This window comes from Ctenopharyngodon idella, chromosome 11 (genome assembly GCF_019924925.1).
Source record: "Ctenopharyngodon idella isolate HZGC_01 chromosome 11, HZGC01, whole genome shotgun sequence".
Classification (NCBI taxonomy): domain Eukaryota; kingdom Metazoa; phylum Chordata; class Actinopteri; order Cypriniformes; family Xenocyprididae; genus Ctenopharyngodon; species Ctenopharyngodon idella.
Genome location: NC_067230.1, coordinates 5,216,777 through 5,235,945, shown reverse-complemented (window position 1 = coordinate 5,235,945; position 19,169 = coordinate 5,216,777). Strand labels below are relative to the sequence as shown.

Genomic DNA, 19,169 nt, shown 5'->3' with positions numbered 1-19,169 from the left:
AAATATATTTTGTGCATTCAGTTGCACAATAAGAAAATTACTAGTTAAAACTTTTGGTACCAGTAATACTGTGAAATATTATTACAATTTAAAATATCTCTTTTCTATTTAAATATATTTTAAAATGTAATTTATTGAATTCCATACAATTTTTGTGTCATGACTTTTTGATGAAAGTTCAAAGGAGCAGCATTTATTAGAAATTTTGGAACAATGTATACGTCTTTGTAACTTTGGAAGAATTTAATGCATTTATAAAAGTTTGACAATTGCTCCAGGCATTGAACATCATAATTTTAGTCATTTTAAGGTACAATAACATGGACGGCCAAATTGGGCTTAATGCATTGCAGCTGTTAACCACACCTACCCATCACTCAAAGCAGCTTTTATCCAATTTCACTTCATCCTCATAAACCTAATCGTCTCAGACACACCCCTCGGCTTTGTACTTGATTTCACTTGTTGTTAGCAGCAACTGTTTTGACAGCTTAAGTGCAACCCTTAAAACTCCAGCTGAGCACTGGCCCTCAAAATGAAACAGTCTAGTATTTAACAGCAAATCTTTGGGCTAAATAAAGATGCACTCCTACCATACCTCCATCTGCCCGGAATCAAAAGCTAACAAATAAGTCAAAGCCATGCATATTCATTCATTTCTCCAGGTATGTGTTAAAATGTGATGTGATGGCAAATATATAGTTTACTGTCAGTATAGCATGACTTCTAACTCCTCTATTGTAGGTTAAACTAATCCTCAGTTTAAGGGGGTTGAATTTAAAAGAGTACATAAAAAAATTCTGACATGGTTCTGCTCGGTCTTTCAACTTGCTTACTCAAGCATGCATTAATCATGTGTTGAGCTGGAGCTGTTAAGAACTCTACATCCTCTCGAAGATAATGTCAGGGCTGTGACAGGTGGGCGTGCATTTAAACAGGCTAGTTCACTGGGTCGCTAAGTTTAAGATTGTTTCACACAGAAGAGACCTTCAATAAAATCTGAATTTTGCTGGTTACAAAAATGTATCTATTTATGGGAAGCCATTCTACTTAAACATAGGCAGCTCACCACAAAAATAGTGCTTGAGACTTTTGAGGTAATAGTTTCACATTTGTATGTGCTAAGCTAAACGTGTGATATTCTAATAAGCATACCGTTTTTTAAAAAAGAATTGTATTGACTGTGCACTTCAAATATTAAAAGTTTATTAAAAAATGTACTTGCAGATAATGTAATATCAATGAAATAAAAAGACCACTTGGTACACTTTCATGAATGTTTCTTAACACACTTCAGTACATTTAAAAAGAGCAGTTTTTTTTTTAATAAAGCCAATTTGTTATTGTAAAATCCTTATGCTGGTGCTCCTCATTTGGGAGTCACACTTATGTTGTTCTTAGATTCTTGGATTACAATTAATGGCAAAATGAATGTTTGGAAATGTAAACTGATATTTCCTACTGACACACTACAGCAAAAGACATAAATAACTGCCTTAAAACCTTTTTTTTTTTTTTTGTGCGTATCTGTGAAAATACTAACGTGCCTTAAAATTTTTCACAGTACTGTGTGTGTGTGTGTGTGTGTGTGTGTGTGTGTGTGCATACATTCCTATGGTGGCATTTACAAACAGCTTGACAGAGCTCAAAGGAATGCATCGGATTGCAGGGGTCTCAAGATCTTTTTAAAAAGATGGGCTATGTATTGACATGCTGTTTTAAAAAATGCAATGCTTGTGGCAAAAGCTTAAAAAACAGTGTGAGACTTGATGCAATACCCCAAAAACATCTGTTTGGCCTTGTGTGGCTGAAAAAGCAGTATTTTACAGGAGATTAATTCTTTTTCAGAAAGGATTTTACTGTGCATCATATGGCTAAAGCAAAACAGGCTATCAGCTAATTGAAGCAACATCTCTAAAAATGTTCATCTTAAACCTTGAAATATTAAAAAATACTTAAATCTTACTGATCACACTAAGGTGTTTAATAATTCCCTTTCAAAGTGGAACTCAACACTGCGTCTTGGATCGACGCTATGGGGACACCATCAGCGTAACCGGTGTCTGAAGCATGTGTGAACACACTCCAATTTCATTGGCTGGCGACAGTCCGTGACGTCATTAGAGGAGTACACGGAAGTATAAGAGGGCGCCTGTGATACAAGTCATCAGCTTTTTTATCTTCAGGAGTCGTTTGTTTAGCTAGCGCATAGTGAAGAATCCTAGCAAGCATTTCAGAAAGTGTGTGCCTCTGTGTCCCAGGTTTCTGACACTTGAGGACACACACAACCTGTGCATTCAATGCCTAGGTGAGGAGCTGAATGCGCCCATTGTGAGATGTTTGCAATGTCAAAGCTCCGTTCCGTGCCCTTATTCTCAAGGGATGCAGTAGAGGCATCTGTGCCTCGCAGCTCGCCCCTTGCTGTTGCCGAGGCATGATCGAGGCTCAAGTCGTGGGGATCACAGGTTGAGCTGGCTGAGGCGTTTGACAGAGGTATGGCTCTCAGTCGCGGGCTTGAGCCATCTTCTGGATCAGGATGTGCTGTCTTTAGCCATCCAGCCAGGAAGAGGCGGATGTGGTTTAAGAGGCCGAAGATGTATGTATGTGTACTCTCAGCCTGCCGGTCCTGCATACGGAAAACTGTTGGATGTCATGGCCCGCGCCACAACCGGATTGGATCTGGCTTGGATGTGTAAGAAATGGGAAGTCAATCCTGGCAGGCTGGACGAATGCTTCCTGTCAGGCCATAATCGCCCTTCCATCATGAGCCTTTCCACTTTTTGTTAGTAGCTTGTTTTGTAGTGAACTACCTTTTTAAAAAGAGAATAGCTTAACTTTGTAGTGGCAACTACATTTTAAAGTAGCCTCCCTTCACCAATAACAGCCTTATCAACTTTATCTTGCAGCAAGCAAGTAACTTATATGATTTCAGATGTCTGGCAGTCTTCATTCTTCACTCTGCTGAGTCACTCTAAAATAATCTGAACATCAATGAGCTGTCTGAATCTGAAGGGAACAAAAGATCTCAAAGGTTTCAATTAGCCATGACTCTTTGATCTCACTCAACTCATTATTCCTCACGAATACTGCATTTTCATGTTCCTCTGAAACTCCTACCATAATACAGCATGAGGAGAGAGGAAGAATGTCCCGACCACAAAGTATCCTTCATTTACTTGCCCCAGTCTCTATACACTAGTGTACACTACAAATCAAAAGTTTGGACTCATTCTGTACCGAATTTGTTTCATTTGATCTTTAAGACCTTGATCTAAATGCTTACATACTTCAAATTACTTAGGGAAACATCATCATCATCATCATTATTTAATAATAATATTTAATCAACTGTCCAGACCAGGATACATGGAAGAAGCTCAAATATAAGACTTTAATCTTTTAAATGTTTTGTTGTTTGGGGTCATTATATTTTGTAATGCTTTTGTAATGTCTCTTATGCTCACCAAAGCTGCATTTATTTTTATACACACGAGTCACACGATCCTTCAGAAATCATTCTAATATGCTGATTTGGTTCTCGAAAACCTTTTTTTTTATTTTTTTTATTATTATCAATGTTGAAAAAAATTGTGCTAATTAATATATTTGTAGAAATTATGACTGTTTTCTCATGAATCTTTGATGAATAGAAAGTTCAAAAGAACAGCATTTATTTAAAATATATAAAAAAATTATGTAATATTATCATGTCTCTACTGTCTCTTTTAATAAATTTAATGCATTCCTGCTAAATAAAAGTATCTATTTCTTAAAAAAAAAGATAAAATAAAATACACATACACTGACCCCAAACTTTTGAACGGTAGAGTGTAATATTTATTATGGTTAGGGAATTCCAGTTATGCTTCTTGATTGAATCAGTGCCCTTGAACAATCACAGCTTTATAGATCAGCATCTACTGCATAAACACTGCATTTACCTGACAAAGAAAGCGAGTATAATGACATTTTACCGTAACAGTGACATTTGGAGTTGACTTCATTCCTTCAAACTCCAAATTACACAGAACAGACTGAACAGAACAGTTATATCTGTCAGGAAACAGCTGGGAGTGCCAATCACCAGTACGTGAAATAATGAGAATATCTGGGATGTAATCCTTTCAGAAGAGTGACAGTGAAAATGACTTTCACGAAGCATCTGTGGATGATGTGGGATTTTCTCAGGCATGCAATGCCGCTGCAGCCAAGACAGTAAAACAAAAGATCGGACATGAGTGTTTGGTGCGTGTCTGATGAAATACCAATACTACACAGCATTAAGGGCTTTGCAGTCTGTCTTCATGTGGCAAGATTATGTGGCAATTACATTTCTCACCTGTCCTCTTCTGTGTGTTCATGAATATTTAAACACAAAGGTGAAAGAGAACAGATTCAGAGGGGATGCTTTGAATGTCTCTCTGCAGTAATGCAATAGGTATACCTGCGAGCCACTATATAATAATTTAATGTTATTTGAATATCTGAAATACAGTTCTGCAAGTCTTTGAATATGTACAGAACATTTGGAAATTAAAGCCTGTCAAATGCTCATTACTACCCATGGGTACCCATGGGTGCCAGACTGATGACCAATCAGGTCTGAAGCTTATAATCCCATTTGATCTGAGCACCGGGTCAAGCTGAGAAATGATTCACAACAATATTCAAAAAAATGCAGAAATCAAGGTCATTATTCCAACATCCATGTAAACTGTGATAGAAAGATCGATATGTCCACCCAAACAGATGGTCTGTCCATAAATCATCTTAATAGGAGGAGTGAATGGTGACACAAAGCTGACCCAGCCTGTAACACTGAGTTACATCTGCAAACAAACTTCCAGAAAAGTCTTGCCAGCTATAAGGTGATGTGGAACACCATTTTAATTGTGAAATAAATTATGAAAGGTGCATTCTTACCTTTAAGTTTGTTCTGAACATCCAGAGCGATATCCAAAGGATAAAATGGAAGAACGGGATCCGTAGCAAGTCGCAGGATGGTCTCAGCTGTAATCTAAATTAGCAAAAGACAAAAAGGTCCATCAACATTCTGCTAAGTCAGTTTGGATTCTTGTTCATTGAATAAAATAATAGCATTGGATTGTATTAAAGCAAACGTCATGTTTTAAGTGTTAAAATTGTCCATGAATGCTCCCAATGCTTCTTTCTAATAGGCTCAGATAACAAGAGCATTTGCCAGTCCTTCAGTGCTGAACTATAATTACTGGTTGCATTCCGTCTTATCTTTCTGATGCCTTTCCATTGATTTTCACTCCCTTGTTGGATTCCGTTGCTTTCTGCCCCAGACACTCCACATTGGCATCTGATGGGTGATTGTAATTGTGCAGATGGGAAGATCCGTACCGAGCTTTTCCTGCATCCACAGTGGCCATGGATCAAACATTATAGATTCGCCTGATGTCCCTTCATGTTCTGCATGAGGTTAACACGTGGGCTGGGAAACTGCACAGCATGAACACGTATCGACTGTGCTTTTATCATATGGTGTCTCTTCTGCCTGACCTCTCCTGACCTTTGTGAAAACTACAGTTTGCTGGCTGGCAGTATGGGGGTAATCTTCCTCTCGGGACGGACCAACTCTTGACCTGTAAAAGTTCACCGTTATGCACACCTCAAAAGGAGCATTCAGTGTCTGACCACTGACCCTGCCTAAATGAATCAGCCCCAGGGCAGGAGTTTGCTGGCCTCCCACGAGATCAGGATCTCATGCAGTGATAAAATGTACAACTAACACAGGTCAGCTCTCGTATAATACTAAATTGTCGCTGTCGGGCAGAAACCTTGTATCTCAATATTTTGTTTCATAGTTCTTTTTTTTTTTCTTAAATAAATCATTACTTTTGGTCAACCTTTACGTCTGTCTGTGGGTATTGCAAATATTTAACCAATATTAAAAAGAGCCTGTGACTAAACCTCATAACGCCGCACGCAGTTTGGACCATCTCTGCTTGTTTGCAATGCAAGGATAAATAAAGAACAGGTACTTTGAATAAGTAAAGCATTTTTTTTACTCACTATAAAATCACTAGAAGCTAATGTTTTATGTATTTGAGGAGCGTAGAAGAGTGTCTTAGTCTAGCATTTGTTGTCGAGTCATAGTCAATACTGTACTTCTTCTTTCATAGCATGAGATTTTGGCCAAATGACAGAAAAAACTGAACACCCACATAGATACAAGTTCACAGTGAATCTCCAAATTAATGTAGGAACAACATATAGATGCTATATTTTAAACATTTGTTTAATGCCATTTTTTTTACTATGTAATCTGGAGGAAACGGACCACACTACCCTTCTGCCTTCACACTACCTTTCGCAACTTTCTTGATAACACCGGGTATGTAAAATCTTTGAATAGACTACCATGAGCTCCGAATCGTGACGAATGTTGATCTCGAGTTACGTAAAAATCGCATGAATTCCGATATGACTGTTCACACTGCGGTCGCATTACAAAACATCAGCTTTAGTACCACACATAGAAGTGGCACAAATCGGGAATTGAAAAGACCAGATTCCATGTGGTTTGTACTGTTCACTCACACTGTCGTGGGGAAAACAGATACGAGTCACATATGGGCAAAAAAATCTGATTTGGGCCACATTTATCTGCAGTGTGAACGCAGCCAATGAAACATAGCCAAAACAGAACATAACTGAATAGGGTAGATCTGGTAGGTCTAACAGTTAGTATTCAGGTAAAGAAATACTACAGAAATTGAATGAAGTAATCAAAAGTAAAATAGCATGGCATAGTCTTCATAGTATAAATTAAATATAGATTAATTTTTATTAAAGCTACAAAATGTATTCAGTCAAGAGCAGTGAGTGATTTTCTTTTTTTGTTGTTGCTCTTTGATAAAAATAAATGACAGACCTTTAAGACCTGGATCACATGACGCAGATCTGACACACATTCATTTTTTTTTCCCGACTCCAAGGTCATTTAAGACTTTTTGAGTAATAAAATAACATTCCTGGTGTGTGTGCACAGAAAGCTGCTTCACAGACAGCGTTTTTAAAAACCGGGAACATCGAGAGCCAGGCTCGAACTCACATCTCCTACATGAACACCATGGACGGATGAACGAGAGCAAGGATCGGAATTTTATCTTTTTTTTTTTTACGAATTTATCTTATATTAAGAGCACAATGCATAGTGCAATTTTGATTGATTTAAAAGTGTTCCCACCAATGTTAAAGCCAAACTCTTCATGCTGAAACTCCTTCCATAAGTGCAATACATCAAAATCTTATGTTTTCTTGTTCTCTTATTTTTTTTTTTTTTCTAAACATATTTTTTGGTTTCTTATTAAAGCCCTAAAGTGTAAGTTGGAGTGATGTGGAATCAATCAGAGACTGAGAGATTCCAGCATTGATTTCAGCAGAGAGAGCATTAATCAGCACTGCAGAATGTGCCTGAACACAAAAGCTGAATTTTTATTTATAGCCTCATTTCTGGAGTTGCTCTTTAGTTCTTGTGCTCTCTCTTTCTATTGGGTGGCAGAAACTAATATCTAACATGAAAAAGTCCACGAAGGCAAGAGGACTATCACACATTCAGCTGATTCCAACAGATGAAACATACATATTTTGTATATAACACATCTACAGTACATTCTATAGTTGTTCTAATTAATGTTGTTTCACTCCAGAATTTCATCATCTACAACATCAATTGTTATCTTTCGACACTGTAAGGTGCTGAACAGATGCACGTTCATAAGTATGTTTGCTGCCAGTGTCTTTAAAGGTGCAATGTGTAAATTTTAGGAGGATCTATTGACAGAAATGCAATATAATATACATAACTATGTTTTCAGTGGTGTATAAAGACCTCACATAATGAACCGTTTCATAATGTATCTACAGTAGCCCTAAATGGACAAACTGCTCTACAGAGCGTGTTTGCTTGCCTGGCTACTCTCTGCTGTCTCAGACGATGACAACTTCATCCTGTGTTGGCCACCGTAGCTTCTCTATATTGCAATTTGCAACCTCACTGCTAGATGCCGCTAAAATTTACAAACTGCACCTTTAAGTGACAAGAGAGAGAGAGAGAGAAAGCAAACTGAGGCTTTCAAAATGTCTTAGCATGCAATAAAAAACATGAACAAGAATCACATTTTCATTTTCTTATATTTTAAGATAATTAAATTTGATAACTTTTTATTATTAATTTACAATATCACACACTCAGAATTTTTTTTTGAAAACATTTCAGTTTAATTCATTAAAATGAGCAATATTACTTGTAGAATGGGATCTGACAGCTAAGGTAAAGGCTGGCCAGAAATCTCATAAGCAAGAGAAATAGCCTCAACTATCCACTTGCTGACTTTTTAGTCGCAGGGAGCCCCTTCTTAGGCTATCCAAGGCTATCTAAAGCAGATAAACAGCTGATCAGGTTTCCTCTACAGGGCAGCTCTGTGGATATAAGTATCCAGTGCTCTTACTGGACACATAAGGTTCAGCTTTCCTGGTCCTGATCTCTGAAGGGAGGAGGGCAGGAGGCTTGAAAGACAATAGGCTGCGGTACAACGGTCAGCACCTTAGGAACATAGCCCCGGCTTTGGGTAAAAGAATGCCTTGACCATCCCTGGTGCAAACTCAAGGCACGTAGTGGACACGATAGGGCCTGGATGTCTCCCACTCTTTTAAGAGATGTTATGCCTAGAAGACACACTGTCTTTAAGGTCAGAAACGTTTCTGGAACGTCTGGTCTTGATGGGCTCGAAGAGAGCTGAGGATAATTCTTCTAGCACAATAGCCAGGTCCCAAGCTGGAACTCTAGTACGACTTCAAGGCCTCAGCCTCAAAGCACCACGGAGGAAATGTGTCACCAACGGGAAAGCCAAACTGGATTTTGTAACCTTTTTATACAGTCTGCAGGACCCATTGAGATAAGTTTGGCAGAAGCCTCCATTTTGCCAGATGATCTACTAAAGGAACCAGCCTCTAGAGGCTGGACTCTGGTGTACTCAGAACAGCCAATTTGGTGTCCTGAAGCGAACTGGCAGGAAACAACCGACTTGGCTGCTCTATGAACCTCCTTCAGAGGGTGCGAGCGTCTCAGTGATGCAACATCTTGTGACGGGCACTGAGAAATATGCTCTCTGGAAACCGCTGTTCCCCGAAGCACCGAGGGTTGCGGGGCTGACAGAACGGCCTCCTGAGGGCACCGAAGTGGCATGGGCACCGTATAAAGAGGTGTACGCTGTTCCACCCCAGAGGGGGCTGCCCTCAGAAGTTTGACGCCACTGCCATCAGGGCTTCTTTTTAGCTGAGGCCTTCTTCGCGAGAAGAACGGTCCTCAGATTTGTTTTCTGCATAGGAGGCTTCGGCTGAGAAGCGACACTATCTTTTTGATGTGCCCTGTATGAGGAGCTTGATGGCTGGGGCTGCTCAAGCACAACAGCCCCAGAGGCCTGGGGAGAACGAGAGAGGTAGCGCTTAAATGCTGCTGCCTGTTTCTTGGCCTCCTGAAACCTCTCGATGACCATGTTCATAGTGTCGCCAAAGAGGCCAGGAGGCGAGAGCGGAGCATCAAGCAGGAAGGCTCTGTCTTTCTCCTTAATCTCAGACAGATTTAGCCAGAGATGCCTCTCCGCGGCCACCAGGGCTGCCATAGACCGCCCAATAGCTCTGGTCGTCAATAGCTCTGGTCGAGAGACAAATCTGTGGCCCGACAGGCCCTACCCCTTCACCTTCATCCAGGTCCCTCAGCAGGTCTGCCTGGTATGCCTGCAGAATAGACATGGTGTCCAGACATGCACCAGCCTGAAATGCTGCTGTGTACGCTTTATCCACTAGCGCTGAAGATGTTCTTAGAGGCTTAGTGGGCAGCATCAGGGTCTTCAGGGATGATGCCATGCTAGGGGACAAGGGACATACTATTTTATCTGTTTTTCCATAAAGGGAAAGACATGTTAGTGTTTAATGTTCAGTTACATTGGGCATTTAAAGGAGTTTCTGTTATGTTTTTGAATTTTGTGGTTACCATTGTGCTGAAGAGTGGAACTTGTGCTTGGGCTGTGAGCTCTTTGATAAGCTTTTCTTATTTGTTTGTTATATACATTGTGTATAACGATGAACGAAAACTGCTTCTTTAAACTTTGGAAAATGAATTAAACCCCAGTAAATTAATAAAAAAATTAAAAGGCCATAAACAGTTACGCAAAACTAAAACAGCACCCACATACATTTACCAGATTTTGTTCTGCATGTAAACAACTCGAATGGTATTCTGGCAGCTAATGCTGAGTTCACACTGCATGATTTTAGGCCCAGTTTTCACTCACCGACAGATTTTACGAAATCGCAGACAAATGCCCCAAATCAGAGGCAAATCGGCGCTCGTTCATGCGAGTGAAAATCACGCAGTGTGAATTATCAAAGACGCGATCTGAGAGAATCGAAGATGCATCGCCGACACCCGTTAGATATCTGGCATGCTAAATATCTGGACCTGACTGTGATTCAAAATCCTGCTGTGTGAAATGTGTTGTGACTAATAATGACATGGGTGATGACTTACAGCCAATAAGAGAGCAAGATACAGGGCAGCGGGAAGTTCGGGGAGGAGTTATAGACCCGCGTCTCCCCAACCATTTCCTACTCCATAATCTTTTTTTTTTTTTTTTTTTTCCTCTCCTTTTCACTGCAAATTAGTGCACAGACATTTGGATAGCAAGATTCTTGCAGGCTAACATTTTTAGTAACAATTCTAGTCTCTTGCATTGACCTTGCATTTTTTTCTTTATCACTTCTCGCGTGTTTGGTTGTGAAACATAGTTTGCGGACCATACAGAGTTGTCGGTGATTTTTTCTATTGTAAAGTCATGCAATGTGCAACCCCCTGTCGCCGATCCATCGTGCAATGTGCACACAGCAGCGACTGAATGCTACCCCAGATAGTAGTGCAGTGTGAAAAGAACAGTGATCTGACGACTTTGAAAATCCTGCAGTGTTTATACAAGTTTATGAGACTTAGCAGCATTTTCCTCTTTAAATTCAAGTGTAATTTTTAGCATAAGAACTTCATTTTTATCCTCTGTAATCTCTTGTGGCATTTAAAAAGACTGTCAATGTGTATTTGTTTATGAGTCAGCACATACGTGCACGGGTGTGCGGCCTTGTTTTTCAATCTTCAGCTTGCCTTTTGCTCCAGGACATGTTGGTACTGCAGAGCTTTGCAGGGAAATATATTTGTGTACATTAGAGACAGGTGGGTGCATTGGAGGCAGGGGGTTATTGACAGCAGAGGGCTCCCTTTGAGCAGCTCGGCCAGACTGATGAATCGCTGAACACTGATTCACAGCACAGAGACAGACCTGTGTCTGATCTGAACACCAGACTGAAGGGTATTTGTTTCCCGTGTCGTGTTGTTCTGTTAGCGGGGCGAGTATTAACGATGGGGTCAAGCATGTCGTGATTTGGAAGTGCACATGTACTGTGGGATTTGCCTGTCAGATTTGACAGACTAGAGGAAGATTTGAAAGCTGATTGAGGGGAAAATACACATGAATGTACAGTGGATGTACAGCGCAGCAACGACAAAGACACAGCAGGAGGAAATGACAGTATATAGGGCAAAAAATCTACACTTCTTTTTTGCGTGTCCACAAATGTCCAAATGAAACCTACTTCACTGATTTTGAAATAAAATAAAATAATTCTGATTCAGACTTGAATTACTGTTTTAGAGTACAAAGGGTCTAGTATAAATCAAAACCAAAGAAGTCTGTGCTGATTTAGACATCTATCAGGGCTCTACAATGCAACCATTTCAGTCGCATTTGTGACTTAAAATTACAGCGTGCGACTGTGAAAAAATATTTAAGAGCATCAGCTGACCTGATCAGGCCCAATTCTATGGGGTGCTAGAGGGTACACCCTCAGCTGAAAATAATAATAGCATATTAACAAAACATATTTGGCACACAATCCAGTGTGTATTTGTGTTTGCATTCTGGATAGCATCAAAGGTTTCTATTTACAATGTGTTTCGCCATGTTAAGCAATGTAGCCAATCACAGACATTTCTGTTGATTTCTTGAACGCAATGGCCAATCAGAGGTGTTTAAGATAGTCAGGATCTACTCATCACTCAAAACGCAGCAGTTTTTGTCCAGTGCTTTCATAAAAAAGTGTAGACAAGATGTAAATAAGAGGTTCAGTGTGCAGCATAGACAACTTCTTTGATTATAACAGATGTTTGTGAGACTGAGATGAGTGCACAGCTTTGTAGTGATTATAAAGTGAGTGCTCTTTGTACTCTGTCTAAGCTATTTATAATTCATTCAGATTTGAATTAAAGTTTTGTTTTTTTGTGCTGCTAAGTTGACCAATGGTCACTAACACACTGCAAAGTTTCTGAAGTGACATTCACATATAAACGCGAGAATCACTATCAAAATTGCAGTATCAACATAGCGATAACCATAGCAATGGATAAGACAAAAATATGTCCTATATAATAATATATGTCAAAAAATAGATGTGTATTAAGCAATATAAATGTAAATCTTACGATCTTGTAAATATTATTATTAGATCTCGGATTATCAGAAAAAAGGTCAGAAATAAAAGGGCGTGAGGCAAAAAATAATATAAATGCCACCAAAATTCACAATATGGGCACAAAAAATGCCCCTGTATGAATTCTTGTTTTTAAAATGTATAATATATGATACAGTTAAGCAATATCACATGAGCAAGACTGCTGTTTATAAGCACGATTACAAATGTGATGTTGATATTAACAGTTTAATAAACAAAGTTAATATTAATTGACTTTTTAGGCACAATATTGTCTGATTTTGATCTCTTGTTTGTCAACAAAAATAGCTCCAAATAAAGTCACAGCTGAGCTGCTGCGCATCTCAGAGCAAAAGCGGGGTTTCGATAATGAATGATTCTGCCTTTTTTTAACAAATTTCAGTTATTTTAATTATTTAATATTTCTATATTCAATACTTTATATTTAAAACATTAATCTCATAACATTAAGTTATCTCATAACACACTTTTGTGTCCTTCTTTGCCACCTCTTCAGTGCAAAGATGAATTTTGTTGATACATTTGATTGGTAACTTATTCTGTCTGATTGTGTCTTACTATTCTAACTGAATTTATTGTTTCAATTAAAAATTTTGAACAATTTTGTAAATTTAAACTTAAGAATTTGACATAAAAGATGACATAGCCTACAAAGAATGACCTTGCAAAAAAAAAAAAGCCCCTGGAAATCAATTTAAGGACTCAAATATACTCAAATATCAAGATTAATTTCTGTCATTGATTAGAAAGTGCTCCTATTTTTTTTTTGACTGCTCCTAAGAAGAAATGTAAGCGTAGAGCCCTGTTTATAATATGCTGGAGGACCCACGTTATTTAATAGCTTCAGACTCTAATAAAGCCAAGAAATTATATTAATTACGTCTCACAAAGTATTCCAAATAAAATGCCCCAAGGTTAGGAAGTCACTAAGTTTAAAAGTCTAAAAATTAAAAAGACCTTTTTTTTAATTTAATTTAAAATGATGACGTTAAAAATCCATGTCATGTAAATCATCTTAATTGACACATTGCTGAGATTTGTTTTAATCTAATTAATGAAATTAGTGATAATTTTTATTTTTTATTTTTTTAATTTTATTTTATTTTGTCAATGATAACAAGGGCCAGATGAAAATGTGCATTATGATAGTTAAATTATTTTAATTAAAACATACTGTTGACAAAAATATTAGGAAGAAAAAAAAAAAAAAAACACTGCAAGATATTTATAATGCATATTTATATTTTTAAGTTTTTTTTAATACACCATACTTTAACCCAAACTGAATAATTAAAAACAAGTTTAAATGAGTAAATCTTCCATAAATATTTTTTAATATTAATTTTCTTTCCTGACATATTCCAATTCTTGTTAAAACACACTAGATATGCTTATTCTGTGCATTTTGAGCACTTTTTGTGTGAAATCATATTTATTTTGTCCATCAAAGGTGTACTTTCACTTTAATTGAGCGTTAGCAGCACAGCAAAAATAGACCCAGCACCGAAACGATAGCGGCACTGCTGCTTCTGCTCTGCTACGCGCTCTGCGTGCGGTGTGAATGCTCTCATCTGTTAACATGGCCGCCGAAAAAAATATGCGCTGCTGACGCGTGTGTTGTGAAACCGGCCTTAGCGTGGCTGAATCTAACATTTTGAGGAGTATGTGCAGGCTGTCGACCACTGCACCGGTGTGGATACTATACCTAACCATGACATGAATATAGCAATGTTAATATATTTGGTCTTGCCGGACTAGATCTGTGGCTGTTGATTATTGCTGCTGCCACAGAACAAGTATGAATAGGCAGATCTAGGCAGGTGGAGAATTTCAGAGGAACTCGGATTAGCCTACGGCAAATACTGAACTATTTAAATTGTGTGGTTCTCATTGGCTGCAGAATTAACAGGGGCCAATAAGCTTGTGCCAATGTGGTAATTGTGTAATTGCTTGCAGAATGCATGTAAAGGACCTATCAGCCTGCGCCATCTAGAGTTTCATGACTGAACTACATATTTATTATACTACAATATTGAAATCATCATGTTATATTTCAGAAGCACATGTTTTTGTTAAATGTGGATTACTTTATATAAAATGTTTGAATTTTTTATTTATTTTGCACTTTCATGTCAACTAAAATGTTTTCATTAAAGGTGCAGTATGCAATATTGACAGCTAATGGTTGAAATGGGTACTGCAGTCCAAATTCAAAATATTGGAGAGAGTTGTTTCCCTCGCCCCTTCTGCCTCAGATTTTTATGCGCAGCTTGTCAGAGCTGTACGTCTCTGTGATCAGTAGTAAATGCTTCTCCATCTGAAAGCCAGAGGGCACTCTTGCGCAGAAACTCTAAATATGCCCTGCCGCAGGATTAAGATAACACACGTCATATCGCTGTAGCTGAATAAACAGAAGATTGAAACGCTTTGATTGATTAAACATGGCTAATATACACACGACTGCCTTATTCTGTGTAAGAAGCCACATCATCTCAGAGAAGGATGCTCAACTGTCATTATGAAGTGAGTTTGGAGTAAAAACATGCTATTAAATGTAGTCTTTTGATGGACAAGATGTTAATAAATGCTTCTCATGTCTGGAAAGATGTTTGATGCGTGTTGCTTTTTCAAATGTACATTATAAGCGACTCAAACTCGTAGTGCTTTCAGATGGGTTAGCATTTGGAGCCATACTTCATTGACAAGCTGCGCATAAAAAAAAAAATAATCGCAGCCTTTGCGATTTCATAATCGCTCTAAGAATCATGTTTAAGCGATAATTGCATTTAAGTTCAATGTTATTTTTCGTATCGTGCGATAAATTGTGCCGCCCTAATAATAATAATAATAATAAATACATACAACACCTTTAACTAAAATTACATACCATTTTAGTCAGATTAAAACTGGAACAATAGTTGAGAATAACAAATAATATACAAAAAAAAGAACACTCTGATTCTCTGTACAAAGAGCCAACATGACAGATGCTTCTAGAGCTTCTCCTTCCACTGTTTCCTATGAAAGAACAGCCTCACTGACCCTCACGATTCAAGCAGCTCTTAAAGATTTGCACAGCAATGAAGCACTAAAACTCAAAGCTGACCACATGGCATTTAATGAATCAATGCCTTAATGACCTGTGTCAGTCAAATTTATTCCTGCAATATGTCTCGGAAGACAAATCTCTCATCAAGCAGCCTTCTGCTTCTGTCATTAAGCTTCCAGATGGTATTGTGTGTCAAGAGTTAACTGTGAACGAAAAACATCTCAATATGCAGGTAGAAAGAGTCTCATGTGAACATAAAATATGCTTACTTTGGATATAAGATCCTGATCTTGAATAATCATTAATATATAAGCTTATGAAAGCCACTACACACCAATTATTAAACAGGGACTTAGTGACATGCATTATTGTGTATTATGAGTCTTAAGGGTGTATGTGACAATTGATGTACGTTATCTTAAATTCTCAATGACCAGGATGATCATCAAGCTGTAAACAGCAGAAGTGTATTTGTTTTGAGCCTTTTGTACTGGCGGGTTATTCATCCATGTTGTTGTGCGTAAATTTAGCCATTAAGCCTTCGTTAGGCTAAGAACTGACAGATTATGAAAATTGTCACCTATGAATTGAAGCTCTGTGATTTCATATGTAAATGGGTAATTAGAGGGCATTGAAAAGGAGCTTAAGTAATGTTTTATTCAGCCAGTCAAAATTCAAACAAACACACAATGAAGGTCTTGACTAAAGGAGTGCAGAATGACCAGCGAAAAATTGGGAAAACCACTGAGCAAAAGGAGGAATGTGCAAATGTCTGTGTGTGTGTGTGTGTGTGTGTGTGTGTGTGTTTATTGAACAGTAAAGTGAGGAGAGATTAATTCATGACAAACATCTGCCAGATGCTGGAACCAATTAAGCTTCCTGCTAGCAAAGTTTCATTTCAACTTACAAGCTCGCAATTTTCCCATTCTGCAAGCATGTTTTTGATTATTAAAAGCTAATTAGAGCATTGTATGTTTAGTGGAGTGCTGTGTTTGAATTCAGAGAATAAGAATGGACTTAAATGATCGGACTGGTTCATCAATAAACTAATTGTGCTGTATATATTAATGCCCTTGTTTATGAACAATATACACAGTTATATACATCTCTGAGGCATTCTTAGAAATAATGTCTTAATAATAATTTTATTGCTCAAACTGAAAAAAAAAAAATTGTTTGCTTTTTATTTATTTAGCAGAGACATAATCCAAACAGATGAAACAAACAAGCAAAAAAAATAAATATTCTGTAACACTTTATTTTAGTGTCCTTGTTACATATGTTACATGTACTTACTGTAGTAACAGCAGTAAATTATGCATAATTATATGCAACTAACCTAAACCAAACCCTAACACTAATCCTAACCCTATAGTAAGTACGATGTTCATTAATATAACTTAGTACATGTATAATTATACTGTAACTAGGACACCTTAAAATAAAGTATAACCAAATATTTATACATATTGTTATACCAGCATATACTTTTTTGTGCGTTCTGACATAGAACCCGGAAGTGCTGCACTGTGTTTACAATATTAGCAGCATAGGAGAGTGACAGTGAAGAGAAGAAATTGTTGAATAAAGTCGTTATTGTGTTCCGAAGATGAACGAAGGTCTTACGGGTGTGGAATAACATAAGGGTGAGTAATTAATGACAGCATTTTCATTTTTGGGTGAACTAAACCTTTAGTCTTTGTTTCCACACACAAAAAGTATACGCTGGTATAAAAATATGTATAAATATTTGGTTAAACTTTATTTTAAGGTGTCCTATGATTCATTTGTAATATATAATTCAAAGAAGAATTAGCCTTTAAACTATTAAAATGGTCAACTGCTAATCTGAATAACCGATTAAAATTCACTTTAAATTTATTTATCAAAATTATTTCTATAACATTTTTACCTTAAGGGGATGAAAAGGATTTTAGTCTGACATCTAATATCTAGAATCAATCAAGTAAACATTCAGATGTGACATTTCTGTGACTGCATCCATTAGGTTAGGGTTATGTTTAGTTTCTTTGTGTTTCGGTTTGGATTTGGTTCTGTTCCTGTTTGCCCAAGTTCCTTGTCATTGTTAGTTTCCATAGTTGTTAATTAGTTAAACACTTGTTACCTGTTCTGTTGATTGTCCTCCCTTGTGTATATATACACAAGCCTTCAGTTCATTCAGTTATTTGTCTGATATCATCTTAGTTGTAATGTGGTAATACTATTTTATTACTATTAGTTTTTGTGGTTGATCTCCAGTTTGTTATTTATTCTCCTTCGTTGTGTGCTGATTGCAGCAGCCACAAAATGTGATGAATCAGAAATTATGAACCCTGTGCCAAGAAATTCAGTAATACTGAATAAATACTTTTGTACTGATGCACTGTGAGGACACATCAATAGGATGTGATGTTAAAGCAATGTTAATAGCTTTCTCAGAATTATATTATATTATATTTTTTTCCATCCTGTATAAATAATTTCTGAGCAGAGAAGCCCTTTGAAGCCGGATAAACTAGAACTTTTCTGTCTTTTTTCTGCTGTCCCTTTTTACTTTGTTAGTCATTTTGGAAATGGACTGTATAGTGTTTTTTGAAGTCCCACAAAAGCCAATTAAGCGCATATGATATGCATCTATAATGAAGCAAAATGGCTTCATTAGAGACATGCTATTGACATGCTTGTGATAATTGTTCTTTACAGCTCAGAAAAAGACAGGTGCTTAAATGCCAGAACATATGAAAGAACATATGAACTTATGAAAATAATTTGAAATTAAAAGGATGAAATGCACTTTGAGGTTTGCTGATGAAATTAATGTACTATTTATTTCTCAAAACCAGGGTTTTAGGAATAATTTGTAAAGGTTTTGGGTGGGGGGGTAGGGGCATTAAGGCAAGGGTCTTTAAAAGTTATGATAATCTTTGTTACAAATATAGAATGTTCTATGGTAAAAGCATAAACCAACCCTCACTGTTATGACTGCTGTGACCCTACTCAATATAATATAATATAATTAGCCTATAATGTGTATAAGACAGTATGCATTGAACACAGATGGTGCCTGTTTCATTATAGGGTAAAATGGTAAGCGTGATACCAAAAATAATCTGTTACAAATGCACAGATTAGCTGGCTTGGTGTGTTGTGATGTGTTAATTTTTAATTACTGACGTTCTCAGAAATTGTGCATGCCTCAAAGCTGTAAAGACAGTGAGAAACCGCTCTCCCTACGGAGTACACGGATAGCATACACCCATGACTACATTTTAGATTTGCATTTGTTTTCTAACAACTTCAAATTACGTGCCATTTTGCTTCATTATAGATGCATATCATATGCGCTTAATTGGCTTTTGTGGGACTTAAAAAAACACTACAGGGTCCATTTCCAAAATGACTAACAAAGTAAAAAAGGACAGCAGAAAAAAGACAGAAAAGTTCTAGTTTATCCTTCTTCAAAGGGATTCTCTGCTCAGAAATTATTTATACAGGATGAAAAAAATATATTGGTAGACCTGACAAAATACAAGAT

General features: G+C 37.3%; 1 protein-coding gene across 2 annotated transcripts in view; it reads right to left on the bottom strand.

Moving 5' to 3' along the window:
• LOC127522764 (inactive N-acetylated-alpha-linked acidic dipeptidase-like protein 2) overlaps nt 1-19,169 on the bottom strand; it is a 317,380-nt gene that overhangs the window by 16,124 nt on the left and 282,087 nt on the right. For both annotated transcript variants that reach the window (XM_051913038.1, XM_051913037.1), the window contains exon 12: nt 4,924-5,017. In XM_051913038.1, coding sequence (XP_051768998.1) covers nt 4,924-5,017 — 94 coding nt within the window. The remainder of the gene's footprint in view (nt 1-4,923; nt 5,018-19,169) is intronic.